We start from the raw sequence: 17,851 nt of genomic DNA, 5'->3' as shown, positions 1-17,851 counted from the left end.
GATTGACACAAGTTTTTGCTGTTCTTTGCTCTACTCACTCATCGATTTCCTCCTCGGAGAGCGAGTGACTATTGCCAGTGAGCAGCGACATCTTGCGGTGGGCACTGCAATTAAAACAACACTTAAATGAGTCTATTTATTTTCTTTCTTTACGATCATTCGTTACAGATTGACGCTATTGTTCTTATTGCATAAATCTGGAAGTAACTCTTATGAATTATCGAGTCAGTGCTTAATTTATTGATAACTTTTCATTTACAATTCTTATTACATATATGTATATACTACTTATATACTGCAAAACTTTATGTAAATTTAATGTTTAAAAGAGGTACTAAAAATAAAAATATTCAAGTTTAGATAGCTCTAGAAAAAACAACCTAATGAGCTCGACGCGGGTAAAACGGACAAAAAGAGCGCACAAAGCATTTTGACAGCTTTTAATTAAAAGGCAACGATGTAAAACATCACGTGCCATGAGGGTTATGACGTCCAGCTGTAACTGTGTGTGTGTGTGTGTGTGTGCGTGTGTGTTGCTTTTTGAGTGGCAAACGGACTGTGAGTGGGAAGACAGAAATGGAATGTGGAGTCCTTGAAATGTTGCACAGCTGCTTCGACTGCCTTGCTCGCGGCCAACGGACGTCCGAATGTCCAAATTGTTTTTGGAGCTTGATTTATTTTGCGGCTTATTCACTGCCATTGCGCTGAGCCAACAAAGATTTTTGGTAGATTGAGCACGTTCCCATGTGTGCCGCCGGTGGCAACAAATGCGGTCCATCACTTTAAGCGCGCCAAAAGATATGCTACACAATTTTGATAAAGTGCCTCTAAGAAGTTTGTGTGATTTTCCACATAGCTTAGGGTATCAACTAGTTGAGCTCACGCACACTTGTCTTGCCACGTTGTCATGGCCACTGTTGCTGTTTTTTAGTGGCAAAGTTCAAGGCTACAATTAGCTGGGCCTACGATGAGGGAGCAAACCGGAAATTGAGTGTCGTTGACTGAGGCTATTCTGGTTCAGTGCCGCAGGGATCGCAAACGCGAGGCGAGTTTTTTGGTTTGAATATTTTTGGAAAACAATATTTACACAAGAGCTCATTACTCATGCTACAGACGGTAAACACTTAAGATGGCTTAAAGCAACAGCCAGGAGCATGTCTGTCATGCTTTATCATGGATTTGGCAGAAAAACCATTGCAAACGCTTCTTAATTACGCTTTGCTTGGCACCAAAAGACATTCAGATACACTAACAAAAGAGTCTTTTTACTTTGTATTTTAAATGATAACTAGAAGGTTTTGTTTATGTATAATGCAGACAACATTGTTGCCATGGCAGCAAATGTAATTTTCTTGTTTACCAACTTCTTTTTATGCTGCAAAAGAAACTATTTGCAAAATAGTGTAAAGACTTAAGTAGAGTTAAGACTTTGATTTGAAGCTTTGGCAAACTTGAACTGGAATCTAAAAACTAAAAGTTTTTGCCTTGCAAGTTTGGTTTAAGCTGCTTAGAATTACTTAATATTTTGCCAAGTAATTTGTCATTTTTCTTGAAGTAAATGCAGAGCATGCTTTCAAGTTTTGTGAGAATTCATTGTGGCAAAGCACACAAACAATTTATCATGCTGAAGCGCAGGCACAAAAGGAAACATGCTGTATCCTTATGGTGACACGTAGAAATTTTTGTTCAAGCCTTTTGTGCAGCCTGCTGCTGTTGACCCAATAAACGATTCAGCCTTGAAAGCGTTTGCTGAACCGTTTGCAGAGTCATCAACAAATGCAAAAATTATTCCCATTCTCTCTGTTAAGCTATCGAGAACTTTTTCAATTAGTTCGATAAAAAGCACAGACAGAGAAAAAACAAAAATGGAATTATATTGAAAGTAAGGATAATGAGCTATTGATTTTCTTACGTGAAAACTAGAATGTCGAAGTCAAATAGCGCGCGCGTTTCTGCTTCTGTTTGTGTTTAACTAGGAAAAGTCAAATCAAATATTTATGACCTGCTTGGCTGTGTATTCAGTGTGTTGTAACTTACGTAAAAGGTAAAAGTTGAGTTTAGTATTTGCCTTAAAGTTGAAAGCAGCTAGCAGGAAGATAAGAAAGAACAATTCGCGCGCGCCAAAAAAAAATCACGTTGAAATATCGTCTCGGGTATATAAACTATGCTCTTTTTACTGCTGCTGGATGTTTTTTTCTATTTTTTTTTTTGTTTATCTACTGCTGCGACTCACGTGCAACCAGCTAGACACACACTTTCGCTCTCTCTCTCACTCGAACACACAAAACACTCTCTCTCGCTCTTGCTTTAGGTGGTCGAAACGCACGCACAGACACAACAATGAGAGCAAAAAGAACACAACACAGTGAGGAGCAAACGTTAACGTCCACAGTGGCGCGTAGTTCACCGTTGACTGACTGCGAGAGAGAAAAACAAAAAACCATTTGCTGCCACAGCACTCACAGTCGCAGTCGCAGTCGACGCTGACGTTGACGCTGACGTCGCTGCTGGCAAACTTGACTCAAACTTTCCACAGGAAGAGCGAATTTTGTGGCATGAAATTTCGCACTCAAACTAGCTCAAACTCTGTAATTGGCAGTCTGAGTCAGTAAATTGTTTAAATTGTGGTGCGCAGCCAAAACAACAAAATTAATTTAATTATAGCAAACAAATAGTGAAACCGCAATTACTAAGCAGCAAACAACAGCAGAAACTTTCGATGAATAACAAATAAATTTGCGCTCAGTTCAATTGCTCAAATTTTCGCTCAGTTTCTCTTGAGAGAGAGAGAGAGAGAGAGGGGGAGAAGCTGCGTGCAACAGCTGCGCAGGGAGGCTGAGTCTCAGCTGCTGCTGCTGGCGTGTCCTTGCCAGCATTCAGGCCGTTTGCCTTAATTATATGACGACCAAATGCAGCCGGCCATTAAGCTCTCAGTTTGGCGTTAATTTTTAAAACGCTTTTATTAAAATCCCCAAAAGTGTTTGTTTGTATGTGTGGCTGCTTATTGAATTACGCGTTCGTTAGCGTCCATTCCGACACTCAAGACGGCCATCGGTGCGTATGCGTAATATTCAGCATACGCCGCATGATTCAATTTCGTTTCGTTTCGTTTTGAATTTCTTTTTTATTTTAATTGCTACCTTTGAAATGGAAATTTTTCTTACAGCTCATAAAACAAAAACAGCAGAATATTAAAATTTTTTATGCGCCATAAAACGGTAAACATTCACGTCGATTTAATATGTATATTCTGTGAGGAATGTTTGAGAGTGTGTGTGTGTGTGTGTGTGTGTGTTGAGTGTGTGTTTACATACATTTGTGTGTGCTTTGGCATTTCATTAACATGCTTTATTGTCTGCACCAGCAGCAGCAGTAGCTTGGGGAATATTGATAAACAAACTTGTTCAACGAGGAGCTATCATAACTGGGCCATTATTCGAGAGGGTTGGCTAACAAAAGATATGTTTAGCAAACTGAAAAGGGTGTTGTTGAGAGCAAGAGTTAAGCAGCCGCATTTGGTTATTCGCTCAGCAGCAGATAACTAGTGAGCTGAGTCACAAAACTAAGTATGGAAATGAGCGGTAAATAAATATAGGCGAAATTTCTAATCTCACAAAGGTGTCGGTGAACTTGGAAGTATACAAATATTTTCAGTCTTATCTCATACTTCCGGCTTGCAAAGTAAAGCTTGCAAATAAAATACAACTTTTTATTCTTTTCAATAATGAAGTGTTTGAAGGAATTTTCAATCTAGTTAAATAACAAAAATATATAGTTAGAAATTGCACAAATCTTTATTTAAACCTAAAACGAAAATTCCAAGAACTTTGTAAAATTGTACCTTATTATTAAAGATAGAAATTGCAAAAATCTTTATTTATAGCTAAAGATAAAGTTCCAAGAACTTGCTACTAAATCGCATGTCTTATGAGTATTGTTCGAAAGATAAATTGTTTTTTCTAATACCAAATTATAGCTAACATAAGAACTTTAGATACAAATTTCACTACAAATTTAATAACTTAAGGTTGCTTGAAGATTATATATATTTCTATTCATAAGATAGATTTGCTGTAGTAATTTCTTCTTTTAAATAATGGTAATTACACATTCGACCACATTGAAAACTTGAATAGCTAAATATAAGGGTCTATTAAGTTCTTTACTTAAATAAATATAACTATATAATTGTAGCTTAAAACTTCAGAAATAAATTCCAAGAGTATTTCATTATTCACCTCTCTCAAATTTGTGATAGAATTTCAGATAGAATATCTAATAAGTGTAGATCGAATTTCCAAGCATATTTCCTTAAGCACCTCCCACAACGTTGCTTTTATCTCTCTTCATTTCACTAATAACAAGAATATTCAACAGCCTGCTTAATTGACCGTTAAGAGTGCGCATCCAATTTTCTCGATTTTAATTATTTATGAGCAAATACTTGACCTTTGCTTTGCCATTTGTTCAATTTTGGCTTTCATGTGTGTTTGTTTTTCCACATGAGAGTTATCAGCACATGTTACGTTTCAAATAATTTGTCGGCCTCTTTTTTTTTTTTGTTTTTTGTGGTGACATTATCGCGCGACTGTTTCGCTTGGAAAGTAAGCTTAATTAACCGTATGACTTTAACATGACATTGACATTCAAATGTTTGTATGCCTAGGCTTGTTTTTATTTATTGCTTAATTTCTGGTTTTCCACGAATTAAGCGGGGGATGGGCAGCTATTCACTGAGATCTGACAACAAGTTGAATTATGACAATAGCCGAAATGATGCGAAGAGTTTCCCTCTGACAATGGGCAAGAGTTCAGAGTAGGCTCAAAAACAAATAGCAAATAAATTAATTAATTCCACACGCGAAATTGGCTGTCAAATAAGGTAATTAGAATTGTTTTTGTATTTTCTTTTTTTTTTGCTGTAATTGAGCGACGCCCACTGTGCGCTCATTGCTCAAGTATGTCATAAAAAAAATGTGATGCGTGGCACGCGTTCAATCACACAATCATTGTTCATACGCCACGTTACACATAAGCTGGGCAATAAACAGCTGAGGCAGCTTTAAGGATATCCGCTAAGCTTGTGTGTGTGTGTGTTTTTGGCAGACATTCCTTGGCGTATCCTTAATGCTTTTATTAATAATTCAAAATGTGAGGAGCGTTCCGTTGCCTGTAGGAATTTCAAATAACAAATGTCACATGTGAACGCTGCTTAAAAGTGAAGTACAATTTATTTATTCATTTGTGTGCTGCTGGAAATCAATAATACGCACTGTTGAACTTCAGCAGGTGGCACGCGTCATCACTACAATCGAATTTCGAAAAGGCTTATAGCATACATATATGTATCTTTATCTGTAGCTGTCGCTGTCGTGTTTCGTGTATCTTGCAGCTTTTATCCATTTGACTAACATGACATTCGTGTCAGTGGCAGGAAAAATGCTGTCGCCAACAACAGTTGTTGACCGCTGCGGAAGGAATTCGTCTTCACACACATCCACACACACACACACACCACACCCACTTTTCTGCAGACTTGACGTCGAGGAGGGTGAAAAAGGAAACTTCACAAACCCCTCCGACTGCGCATCCGTTACATAACCGAAGCATCTCATCTCCAGCTCAACTCACTTTCTCACTCTCTCTCTCAGTTCTCTCTCCTTATTTCGCTCTCTCTTTGCTAAGAGCGAGTGCGTTGAACCAAAGTTTTGAGTGCAAAACTTTTGGCCTGAGTCAATTTGTTTGTTTTTTTGGGGTCCCCCGACCAAATGTCAAAATATTATTTACACGCCAAATTTCCGACTTTGCCAGCCTCTCCTGGGGGGAAGTTTTGTCGCGTCAAAGTGCGGGCGTTAATCTTTTTGGCTAGCTTAAAGCAATTTGCGCACTCCAGCGTCAATTTGTGCCACTGTCAGGCGAAAGGCGAAAAGGATGAAACTTTCGCGAACCGCAGACGCGGCTTTTTCTTAATTAAGTGCAAAAATGAAATGCGAAACTTTATGGTTTGGTTTTTTTTTTTTAAGATCATATTTACTTCAATCACAGCACAGAATACAGAGAATTTTGTTGTTTTTTTTATTTAACGTCGTTTCTTTGTCGCTTTGGAAAAGGAAATACGAAACGCAACATAAGAAGAAGAAAAGAACTATATCCAACTTGTTGGGTTGTGTTGTGAGGAAGTTGAAAGTGATTTGCTTGCGTGGGTGCAAGTTAAGGCAAGAGTAATAAAGAGGAAAGAAATCAGGAAAGAAAAGTACAGTGTGATATTTGGAAAAAAGAAGAGAGTGACATGTATTACAATATATATGTTTTTGTTTGTTTCTGTTTTAGTTTAGTTGCCTCTTTTGCAATTTAAGTGCTAATTTCAAAGTTTTTGTTCAACACACATCTAACATCTATAGAATTCTCTTAATTCTTTTTGTTTATATGTATATATATGTATATAAGTTGTTATGCTTTATGTATATGTTACGCTTCTTAAAACACAGTTACCGTTGCTAGTTACATTTGACTTGGTTCTACATTTAGATCAGGTTCGAAATGTTCTTTCTTTTGAAATGTTGTACAGCAGTTTTTTTGTGAGTTGGTTTTATGATTGTTGCCAGTTGCAAAACGAAATTAACAAATGTGCTTAACTAAAACGATACAAGTGTAAAATGATTGTACAATTAAAATATCTTAAAAAAAAATATACATTACAATATATAGAATGAACACACAAACATAGCGTACATAATTATAATCTCGAATTGTTTTTGTTTAGGGGGGGAAAACTTAATCACTTTGCACAATTAAAACTAAGAACTGAGAATACGCAAAATAGATGCAAAACGATGCTCAACGAGCTGCGCAAATGAATTCCCATTTGTCTTAACAGTCCATTTAGCACATTGAGCATCGTCCTTCCTCCAAACGACCTTTTGTTAATTCATTCTTTCATTCTATTTTCCCATTTGCCAGTTCATGCTAGGAAGTTGTTGTGTAAAAATTATAAATCAGCCTTCGTCCCTTTGACTAAAAGTTGCCTTTGTTTCCAATCGGCTCTTTGATCTTGATGCATTCACATTCGTAATTATTTCATCTGCTTCTCCACTTCGCTTAGTACTGATAATTGTGGGGAAAGACGGCCCGAGCGGGTAAATAGCAAGGATCGTGCTGATTGCGATAGCGACGTGCCAGAAATACGGCCAAAACCTATTGAAAATCGAGACAAAGATTAGTAATTGAAATTGGGAATGTTGGGAAATTAAAGAGAAAACATAAAGAGAACATAAAATGATTAATAAGATGTCCTCTCACCAGATGCTGTTAGCCGTGCTTGAAATTCTCGAGGGGATTAAGCGATGTGTCGCCCATAAAAGGATTTTCATTTGTGTTAGGATGAAAGTAGTGTTGCAATATGTTTTGTGATGTAAATATGTTTTCATGTTCAGTTCGAAAAAACACTTGATTGCTTGCGTTTTGTTAAAAGGATTAAACACGTAGCTATATCATTTTTTTTTTATGTTTGTATATATGTATATATATATCTGAATATATAGTATTTCTAAAGGTATGATGTTTACTTTGAGTATAAATATAAATGATGCGTATATATGATGTATGTATTGGATGATGATCTAACAGACCCACGATTATTCTCGCTATGAATATGAAATTTACACATTGACATCAACATTTTGTTATTTGTTTTGTTATTTTTTTCTTTCTTTTTTTAGAGGGAGGGACACAAACAATTTAGCAATATGATGTGTCTTTTTATGGGTGTTTTTGTTTATGTTATTGGATTAGTGATTAGTGTTTTGTTTTTGCAATTTAGAGGAAGGCGCTGGGCAAGCCGCGCGGATCCTTTTGATTGCGATAGCGCACTGTTAGCCAGACACCAACGAACTGAATGCATGCCACAAGAGAAGATACAAGGATTATACAAAGATTTACTATCATTATTCAACTGCAACTCACCTCGGTGAAGCTAAAGAAGATGCCCAAGCCGCCGCACAACTTGAAGGCATAATCGATTTTATCCTCCAACAGCGGACCACAAGGACCGCAATGGCATTTAGGATCCTGCGAGTCCACGCAGCATTGTTTGTTCACATCCTCGCAACTGGGATCAGAGTTCACAGTGACCGCATTGCTGATGCTGGCGGTGTGATCGATGGTATCGTTGAAGCCGCAGCAAAGGAATTTCTCTTGGACTTGTTCTCGCAGATTTGGTGGCACCGTTTTCCAGCCCTGTTCGGCAAACTGTTGCTGCTGCTCGGCATTGACGGCGAGACAAGAGCTGGCGATGGAGAACTGGATGAGGAACAGCATGAACAGAATGATCATGTACTGCAATCGAGAATCGAGATTAGTTAAAGAGTTAAGTGCAAACCAGGGGCAAATGCAATTGATAACGATGTTTAATATCAGCTGAAAGTCAACAAAAAAGCGGGGGCAACAATTTTGCTATCGCACTGATAACCTTCCGCTGACGCAATTAATGAGTGCGCGGAAGTCAATGACAATGACGTGAGTGTGTGAGTGTATTCACGAATGTGAGTGTGTTCTTTGAATCATGTCAAGCGCACACGCTGCTGCGAGTCATTATAAAGACCATCTTCAAGCTAGTTGCTTTGCTTGTTCATGTGCATAAATGTATAAGTGAGCTGGGGAAATGTTTACAGTGAAAACTGACATTCTATGACATTTGTCACAATTAGCAAAGCACGGACATAGCTTGTGTGGTCTGGCAAGTTTTCACTGTAGTTCAAAGCAAACCTCAACGTCAATTGTTAGTCGTCAAGCTCATCGACATGCGTCAAGAGGCGACCTTCAGTCCAGTGGCAGCAAAACTGTAAGAACACTGGGTTCACTTAGGCGTGCATCCCCAACTGTGTGTGTGTGTGTAAGCAGCTGCTTGACTGTGTGTAAGCGAGACATCTTGTGCATGTGTGTGTATGTAAGCGACTGTTTGTGTGCGTGTGTGCAAGCAAGACTGCTTGTATGTGTGTAAGCGACTGCTTGTTGGTGTTTGTATCCGTGTGTTTAGGCGTCTGTTTGTGTGAGTGATTGTGTTTGCCAGACTGCTGGTGTGTATGACTGTTTGTGTTTGTGTGTGCGTGTGTGTAATTGTTGCAAAAGGATACAAAGAAGAGCATCACTTGATGATGCTTCACAGCGCCAGCAAGGCCCAGCATGGATATGCAGATGAGTATCACGCCGCAGGCCAAGATGCCTCCAACAATTGGCAGATTCGTGACCACAGACGCTGCCCTTGCATAAACTCCGACGCCAATCAGCAAGAATCCAATCATCTGAAACACATTTTTTGTATTAAAAACTTATGAAGAACCCAAACATGCCGTCACTTGCACTATAAATAGCTCGCTCATAACCAAATTACAGTTGCAGTAATTAATTTTTTGTGGGTTTTTCTCTCATCCCCGTATTTGCTGTACTGATTTTGTTGTTATTGTTGCTGCTTACCACATATAAAATGTTCAGCGCAATTAGCGCGTTCTTCGAGCAGGTGAATCCACCACACATTTTGTTTGCCAAACGTTTTTAGCTACCGCTTTGTTGTGCAAATTTATTTATGCCTCTGGCTATGTATTTATTTAATTATTTCTTTGAAGGTTTCAACACCAGCAGCAAACAGCGCAACACTAACAAATTTTTTGTATTTCACTTTCACTTTGTCGAACAAGAGATGGAGGGGAACTGAAAAGAGCTTTCTGAAAGCTGTTTGGTGTGACCGCAGTAACAAATCTAAAATATACGTTTTAATGCCGCTGGCATTTTGGTATACCAAAATGTAGCAAACCCGATTGCCAAACTGTAGGTAAGGGAAGAAATTGAAGGGAGTAAATGTTATTTTATCAATTAAGAATTTAAATTAATTATATTTAAGTACTAACTTCAATAAATATATGCCTCAATTGTACGGAGCGATGTTTATTCATTGATGTGGCAGCTCTGGCGTAACAGCGGCGCTTTTGCTTTGCGTGCGCTTCTTCTTGCGCTTGGTTGGCAACGCTGTTTTCATGTGGTTGGCAACAGCACGACTAACGGATAATCGAACCATATTTCGCAACACTTTTTTTCACCAGTGCGCAGTTTATTTTTTTCGAGTGTAAGTGAAGTGCAGTGTTTATTTAAAAACAAAAAAACTATTGAAAAAATTGTCATTGCAACCATTTGCAATTAAATAAATGTGTATAAGTGTGTGTAGTGCATCGTGTTCGGTCGGGTCGTGTTTATCGTGTCGTCGCAGCAGGCGAAAACAGCAAAAACAACGAAAATTTCTAGCGCCGGTGCAACAAGTGCCGTTAATTGCATTTTTATACCGAATGAAAATTCCGAAACAGGCAAAAGGCAAAGGCAAACAACTTCATTGCGTGTCATGGCAAGTTATTGGCCTAGGACCTCCAACTTGGCAATATTTGGCAACCGCAGCAACAGCAACAACAAACTAAATTTATGGGCAAGCGATAAGCGCCGGTAAACGAGAAGCAGCGAAGCGATCGGGGCGCTGCCCAAAATTGGACATGGAACGTGCGTCGCGCGCTTAAAGTAGAATTTAGTAGCTGTCAAAGCCATCAGCTGGTGCCGGGCAACACCTACAGCAGGAGCAGCAGCATCAGCACGCAAGGTATGCTGCACACATACACATCCATACACTGACACTAGTATATACCATAGAAGAGATGCAAAAAAAGCATCGATACTATCGAACTTTATTTTAATGGCGTCAACTGTGCTGCTTTTTCGATAGTCGTTAAAGTAAATGAAGTCGGATGTACTGCTTACTCTTATAGGCTGCTTACACTAGGCGATTGTCAGCTGAGCCTTTAACGGAATTTTAAAGGTTTTAAGTAAATTCTGAAATATATCAATGGGGATTTCTTTTGAGAGCGTATAAGCTGTTGTAGTTGGGCTTATTAAGAATTCATTGTTTTTTTTTTGTTTAGCTAAGTACTTAATATAATTCGTATGGTTTAAACAATGCATCTGATTGTAATTTGGTTTAAAATGATTATCAGACTTATATTTTTGTAAAGCTGTTTATTAGCGTAAAAACGATATATTGAAACTATCGATTATTTAGCATCACTCTAGACTAGTAAATAAGCTAATGCATGTGCCATCTCGCTTGCGCTTGTAACTTTGCGTGCAAATGGCGAAAATGCTGAGCCGATTGGCCGCTTGGCTTTCTGGCTATTTGGCGTTGTTGTGGCCTGTGACTTTATAAGGCTGCCGGCTGTCAGTTGTCAGTTGTTTTTAGTCAGGCTCATTGGCAGCTTTATTGGCCTTGTGCCCGCTTATGAGTTTGAGTTTGTGTGTGGCCCGTTTGCCCGCTGGCCATGACAACAGACAAGCGACAAGTTGCAGCAGAAGCGGCAGCAGTGGCAAAGTAAAACTTGCATACCAATCATAAATATGCACGGGGATGTTGCAACTCGATTGTGGCATACTCGTAAATATGAATCGCGCATTGCACTTGCAGCATGTGGCAAGCATGAAGCGGCATACAGTATGCGGCATGCGGCATGCAGCTCGTTAGTCTTTGTGGTGGTGTGGTGCGAAGATGCAAAACGCTTTTGCCTGCCTGCACTACTAACTGCTCCTAACTGTCCTAACAAGATGGCAACACATGAAATTAGACTGCCCCGATGCACGTCCGGCGATAGAACTTTGCTGATCGTGCCCAGGCAACAAGCTAAAAAGCAAACAGACAGGCAACTGGCAACATTGCACAAAACTAATTAACATATTCAAATATTTGTCGCATTGTTTTGCCGGCTTGCACAGAGTCTCCTTCTCTTCTTCTGAGAGAGACTGTGGACTTGTGGTCTGCTTATTGAAAAACCATTTTACGGTTTCATGCTTGGCAGTCATTGCGCTAAACGCCGGCTGACTGGCCAACCGCCCTGACCACGCCCCAGTTTAGTGTGTTGCAGCATTGCATTTTCATTGTGGCAGCAGCAGCAGCATCTTCTCGGCTGTTGTGTGTTGGTTGTGTTGTGTTGTGTTGCGAGCCCCTTGGCGCTATTTTTATCGCATTTTAAATGGCTATTTGTAGTTGTTCCACCAGGAAGTGGCATAAATTCGCAGCGCATAATGGCTGTGAATAAATTATTTTTACCTGGCTGCCGCTTCCTTGCGTCGGGTTTTTTTTTTTATTCTCCTTGCGCGCGCGATTCTGATAAGCTGGGCCAAAGACGAAGAAGTCCGAGTCCCAAGACCAAGTCCCTTGCGTTGTTCAATGAAATAAAAACGCAGCAGAAGAAGAACAATGCACTGGTTACGTAATCACTTACTGCGATTGTTGTCCTGAACCCTAGACCTTGCCTACGTTTTGTTTTTGTTTTTGTTTTTGGTTGCCACTATCCAGAATCCACATCCATGGATGCCTCGTGAGAGAGAGCAGCCAGCGGCCTTCCTTGTGCAGCCAGCGCAATTTTCACGCACGCCCTCTCAGCATTCAAACTGCGCTTACGAAGATGGTCAAATTGAATACGCAACCCAAAAAAATGAAAAAGAATTTCACACGGTTGCAAAGATCGGGCGGTCAACGGAAGTACTCGTAACTTTGGCCCTGGGTTTGGTTGCATCCATTCCAATCCATTGCAATAGCAGAAATATCCAATCAACAGCCTTAAGAAATGCTTCAATTAATCATTAACCGTTAAGCGTTACTGTAGTTGTTGTTGTTGTACTTGTGCCACGGTACAGTAAACACCCGACAAATGGCAAATGACTACCCAGTGAAAATGAATAACGGGTGGAGGCAATGTTGATTAAGTTATAAATTGTAGGTGGGAGACAGCAGAAGAACGTAGCATTAATGTGGAATAATATAATGATGTTGATATATGATTGTTCCCAGAGAATTAATGACTTTTTGAGTATTCGTTTATAGCATTAACTTTATACTAATTATTAATGTGTGTTGATTTTTTTTCTCAAAATTGCCCAATTTAGTTTATATCGTTTTCTTTTAAGATCTCTTTTATTTCATTATTAAATTGACTTACATTTTTCTTCGCTCATTGAAATATTGAATTTATGTAATCGATTATCTTATTTGAAAGTTGTTTTCAATTAATTTATTTATATTGTTGAAAGTACGTGACTAAAATGTTATTCTTATTGAATTTTATGAATATTTCATTACTATTTCCAATCGATTCCTTTATCAAACTAAAGACTTTTAATAATAAAATAAAGTCAAAAGTTATTCCTAAAGATTTTCTACAACATTGTTTTGTTATGCGTCGATAAAGTTAACTAAAGCAGTGCAAATCTTTATTTCAGTTTTTTGAAAATTATACCATATTCACTTATATTATTAAAAGTTACTTACAGGGTATTTCATAGTTCAAAATGTTATGCAAAATCTATACAATTAATAGACTCGGATACAGCTTTATTTACTCTTATAAATAGACTTGATCAGCATAGTAGATATTTTATGCATATTGGTAAAAGCGCCAGCTAAGGGTTTTCCCACACATATATTTATCCTGCGAATTAAGACCTCGTCGCTGGCAGACTCATTTAATCAGCTCACAACGCGGGTTTTTCTTAAGAGACCATTTGCTGGCCACAGCGTTATCTTTCCAATGGCCAATGGTAGTAGTACACACAATGCTAACACACAGCTAACTGAACCATTTTACCATTTTTCTAATGGTTTTCCAACTGTGCTCTGCAACGGTTTGTCTGTCTGTCCGTCCGTCCGTTCGGTTAGTCTTGGCTGTGTCTGGCTGCGGACTCAGCCCTGCCTGGTCAATGTCCTTTTGGCCAAGAGCGCCTTGCATGCGCATTGCGGCGCACGACGCGTCAACAGATGTTATCCCACTAGGCAGTGACCCCGGCAGGGCCATAAATTCTCACAGCGCGGCAACGGCAACTGCAACTGCAACAGCAAACGGCAACTGCAACGGCGACTGCGCAACGCTTCTCTACAAATGTTCCAATTTGTATTTTTGCAACAAATTGTTGTAGTGCCTCCTCGGCTGCCGTTGCCAGTTGCCTCCACCTCCTCTTCCTCCTCCTCATCCCCTTTTGCCGTTGCGCATTGCGCGTTTCTTCCGTTGTTGTTGTTGTTGCTGAATCTGTGGAGCTGCATTTAATTTAATTTGGCCTGCCCAATTGGGCAATGCTGCAATTAGAGACAAATGTTTTGGGTGCATTCCTTCTGCTATTTAAACCCCATGTTCGAGGCAATTAGTTTGGCCCAGCCCCAACCTCCGCTCTGTGTAGTTTGCAGCTTCCAATGCTCTGCCGCCTGCCTATGACCAACTAGGCGAAAGTTATCAGCACAAGAGGTGTGGTGCTGTCCGGGAGGGATGGCTGCTGTTGGCTACGTAGGGGTTGGCGATTTCCCACACGTTTGTTTGCTTAATTAGGTGAAAACTGGCTAACAGCTGTCGCTGAAGTTGTTTTTTTGGAGTCATTCGGCGGGCAATGCCAAAGAAACCGCTGCCTGCCTTGGCTGGCTAATGAGCAGGACAAGCTGGCGAAAAGAAAAGTAACCAGCCCCGTCCTCGCTTTCAGGTTGCCAAAATGGAAAACGTTTTTCGTTTAAAGTGCAAAGATTCCAGCTATTATCAACTTTGTTATACTCTACTACCAAAATAGAAGATCGCTAAAATCAAGCGGTTTGGTATTTAGCAAACAAATTTGAATTCGTTTTGTGCTTTAAAACACTGCATGATAAAACCAAATGTTAAAAATATCTGCAATATTTTGCGTTATATTTCTGTTTTCTAGAGCTGTTCTTTATAGAGATGCTTTACTATCGATTAACTATCGAACAATTTGAAATTTCGAAATTGTAATTTGGGCAAAATGTTCTGGATTCCTTTTGATTCTTTCAACAAGATGAAAACAGCATTCTTAAACAAAGGATCAAATATATATTTTAGAATATATTCATTAAAGTTGTCTTTACTATCGATTAACTATCGAATAATTTGAAATTTCGAAATTGTAATTTGGGCAAAACGTTCTCGATTCTTTTTGAATCTCCCAATAAGATGAAAAAATTGCATCCTTAAGCAAAGGAAGAAAGAAATGTGCGAAATATTTTAATAAATATTCATTAAAGTGAACTTTACTATCGATTGACTATCGAATAATTTGAAAGACTTGAGTAATGTATGTGAGAAATTTTGAAATCAACGTTGATCATTATGCCATCTAAAATGTATGATATTTTCAACCATTTTTAATCTACAATATGCATCTATGTCAATGTGGGCATTGTTCCTTTTATCGATAGTAACTATCGAACTGAAGCGTCGCTGACAATATCGATAATTTCACAGCTTGTTATATGTATCTATGCCAGATTAGGCATATAAGGTTCGGTGTGCCGTTTTTGTGTGATCATTTCTTTGCAGCTTCTTTTTCGTTTTGTTGCTTTTGTTTTTGTAGCGTTTGGCGTTTGGCATTTGGCATTGCCCATCGTCATGGCAAGTGCATAATTTTTCAATCAATGCGAGCAGCTGTAAACAAACACAAGCTGAGAAAAAAAACAAAAAAACAAACTCAAGAAAGCAACAGGCGGCCAACAGGCATGGCCAACGTACATAGGTTAGACTAAGGCTAGGCCAAGACAAGCCAAGACGACGAAACAGAAATCGTGATGCAGCCAACATGGCAAAACACTGTCTGTCGGATGCTAAGGAAGCGCTGAGCACTCAGCACTCAGAGTTTGCAACAAAATCAGCTCTCTGCCAAAAGCATTTAAATGCAAATGCAAATGGCCATAAAGCGTGAGGGTGTTCAATGCGATGTGGGCCAAATGCGAGCACAACGTTTGTCAATGGTCAGAGTGTCAAGAGTGTCAAGTGTGGGTGTTACTCAAGATCTTCTATTGTATTTATTTAGAAAGCCCCCAAAATCCTGGTCACATTTGCAGCTTGCATTCAAAATCGGAATCGGAATCGAAGTTGGAGTTTGGAGTCTCTTGTCTGAGGCCACAGGCCACAACGCTAATTAAAAGACATTGCTAAATGACAAAGACTTAATGGCCAGGTATTTGCATAGCTGTCAACGCTAATGCCCACACTTGGCCAACATCGTGCAACAGCCACATGCGGTGTCGCAGCAGCAAGAGAGACGAAGCTTTGCAGCTGAGGAGCAAGCTGCTTCAACACCAAATACGCACTAGACGCGCCCATAAAAATTGTCAACGCCGCCTGATGCTTTTTTAATAGAGGCGTTTTATTCAAGCGACGCACGACGCACATGCGTCTTGTCACCTTGGATTGGACACGGTCTCCAGACCTCGACTTCGACTTCGACTGCGAGATGTCTTCATCTTCTGAGTTCTGGAGGAGCTCAACTGAACTGAGCTGAGGTGGTAGAAGCACGCGCGTCCATTGCTCCTCTTTTTCGCATGATTAATGGATGCCGCCGCCTCAGCTTCTCAGTAAGTGATTCTGATACTCTGAATTTGTGATCAGTTTCGGTTCCACAACACGACGCTGAGGAGAGCTGCTCTTCTTAATGGCGTGCGTAGCTGAAGCGTTAAAGAGATCGTAAAACGCCTCGCTTAACTTGTTGCTGTGCCTCATAATTTGATTAACACTTTTGTCGACTCGCAACACAACCCGCAGCAGCTTGCCTCGAGTGTGTGTGTGTGTGTGTGTGTTGTATTTGTGATATGGCAATTCCTCTTGAGGCACAAAAGTGTGCCTGAATGCTCACAAAGCCGTGAAATTATTATAATTTGTTGCCGGTTTTAGCATTTCACTTAACCTGCGAACGTACTTGTCATACATCAAGCTTAACGGCTTGACAAACAATCGACTCCGACGCCAAGTCGCGGAGTCGCAGAGTGGAGGCAACTTGCTAATGAGCTCTTTTGCCGCTTTAAGTCGTCCGGGGTCGCGCTACTGTCTGCACCCTGTCAATCCATCAATTGACTGACAAGATCTATTGCCATGTCTTCAAACGTGTCAGCGGTAATTACTTAAAGCAAAAATGCTTACAAATTTATTGACCAAAACTATTTATTAGTTCAAAGCGCGCGCGCCTGGGAATTTTAATGATTTCCAGCTTTTTTGCGATCGGCTTTTAAGTGATTATCCAATTATGCTGGTGTATAAAATTACCATTCATCATTACTGTCAGTTTATGGGAATCAGCCATGTCTTTTGTAAGATTGCTTAATCGAATAGGTTGGCGAATATTTTGCAAAGCTTTAGACAGCTGCAAAATGATTTAAGCTTGGAATAACAATGGAAGCTATCAGATGATGTTTAAAAGATTTGTAAAAGAAAGACGAATCTTCAACTTCTTCCTTTTTTGATAAATCAATCTTTGATTTTATATATTGTTTATAGATTTCATTCAGCATAGAGTAAATATGAATTCCAACCTTCCTGCTTTTGTTAAATAAAACACAATTAATCTTATTTTTATATATTGTTTATAGAGTTTATTATGCGTAGAGTTTATTGCTTTACTTAATCAGTACAATTTGTTTAGAAATATATAGATTCATATATGCATTTCGCATTGTCACGTATTATCTAAGAACTTAAATGTTAGCCTTTCTATGCTGATGTTGCATGTCTTTTGTTTAGCCCATACTACTAAGCACCTAAAACTTAGCACCTCTCTGCGGTTCGGCAATAAATTAGCAATAAATAATGTTTGTATTTAGCAATAAATAGTTAGCAATTATAGTTTAAGTACGAATACAAAATAAATAGTTGATTCGAGAATTTTGCAGACGCGGCCGCAATTGCACATGAATTTGACACAAACATTTTGATACAAAATTATTTGGCAAATCTGCAAGAAAAAGCGAGTTTTGTCGTTCTTTCTCTTTTCATTGGCAGCGTCT

General features: G+C 39.3%; 2 protein-coding genes across 4 annotated transcripts in view; both read right to left on the bottom strand.

The window, feature by feature from the left end:
- LOC117576396 (uridine phosphorylase 1) overlaps positions 1-17,851 on the bottom strand; it is a 239,162-nt gene that overhangs the window by 43,186 nt on the left and 178,125 nt on the right. Inside the window, exons 1-2 of one of the 2 annotated variants that reach the window (XM_034261111.2) lie at positions 2,038-2,409; positions 39-104 (exon numbers count right to left, since the gene is read on the bottom strand). In XM_034261111.2, coding sequence (XP_034117002.1) covers positions 39-91 — 53 coding nt within the window. In that variant the 5' untranslated portion in view covers positions 92-104; positions 2,038-2,409. Of the gene's footprint in view, positions 1-38; positions 105-2,037; positions 2,410-17,851 lie in introns of those variants that run through there. The other variant, XM_052006970.1, reaches the window with a different exon arrangement.
- LOC117575137 (tetraspanin-13) lies at positions 6,265-9,704 on the bottom strand. Of its 2 annotated transcripts, XR_007955314.1 has the most exons (5): positions 9,472-9,704; positions 9,132-9,299; positions 7,963-8,334; positions 7,300-7,890; positions 7,091-7,194 (listed from the first exon to the last, which is right to left on the bottom strand). XR_007955314.1 is itself a non-coding variant. In XM_034259243.2 (4 exons), the coding sequence occupies exons 1-4, from the start codon at positions 9,529-9,531 to the stop codon at positions 7,099-7,101; spliced, it is 696 nt and encodes a 231-aa protein (XP_034115134.1). In that variant the 5' UTR covers positions 9,532-9,703; the 3' UTR covers positions 6,265-7,098. The 2 variants fall into 2 exon arrangements, 1 of the variants encoding a protein (XP_034115134.1); XM_034259243.2 differs by lacking the exon at positions 7,300-7,890 and having other exon boundaries at positions 6,265-7,194; positions 9,472-9,703.

Source organism: Drosophila albomicans, chromosome 2R (genome assembly GCF_009650485.2).
Source record: "Drosophila albomicans strain 15112-1751.03 chromosome 2R, ASM965048v2, whole genome shotgun sequence".
NCBI lineage: Eukaryota > Metazoa > Arthropoda > Insecta > Diptera > Drosophilidae > Drosophila > Drosophila albomicans.
Note: the sequence above shows the minus strand (reverse complement) of the source record. Positions and strands in the feature narration are given on the sequence as shown.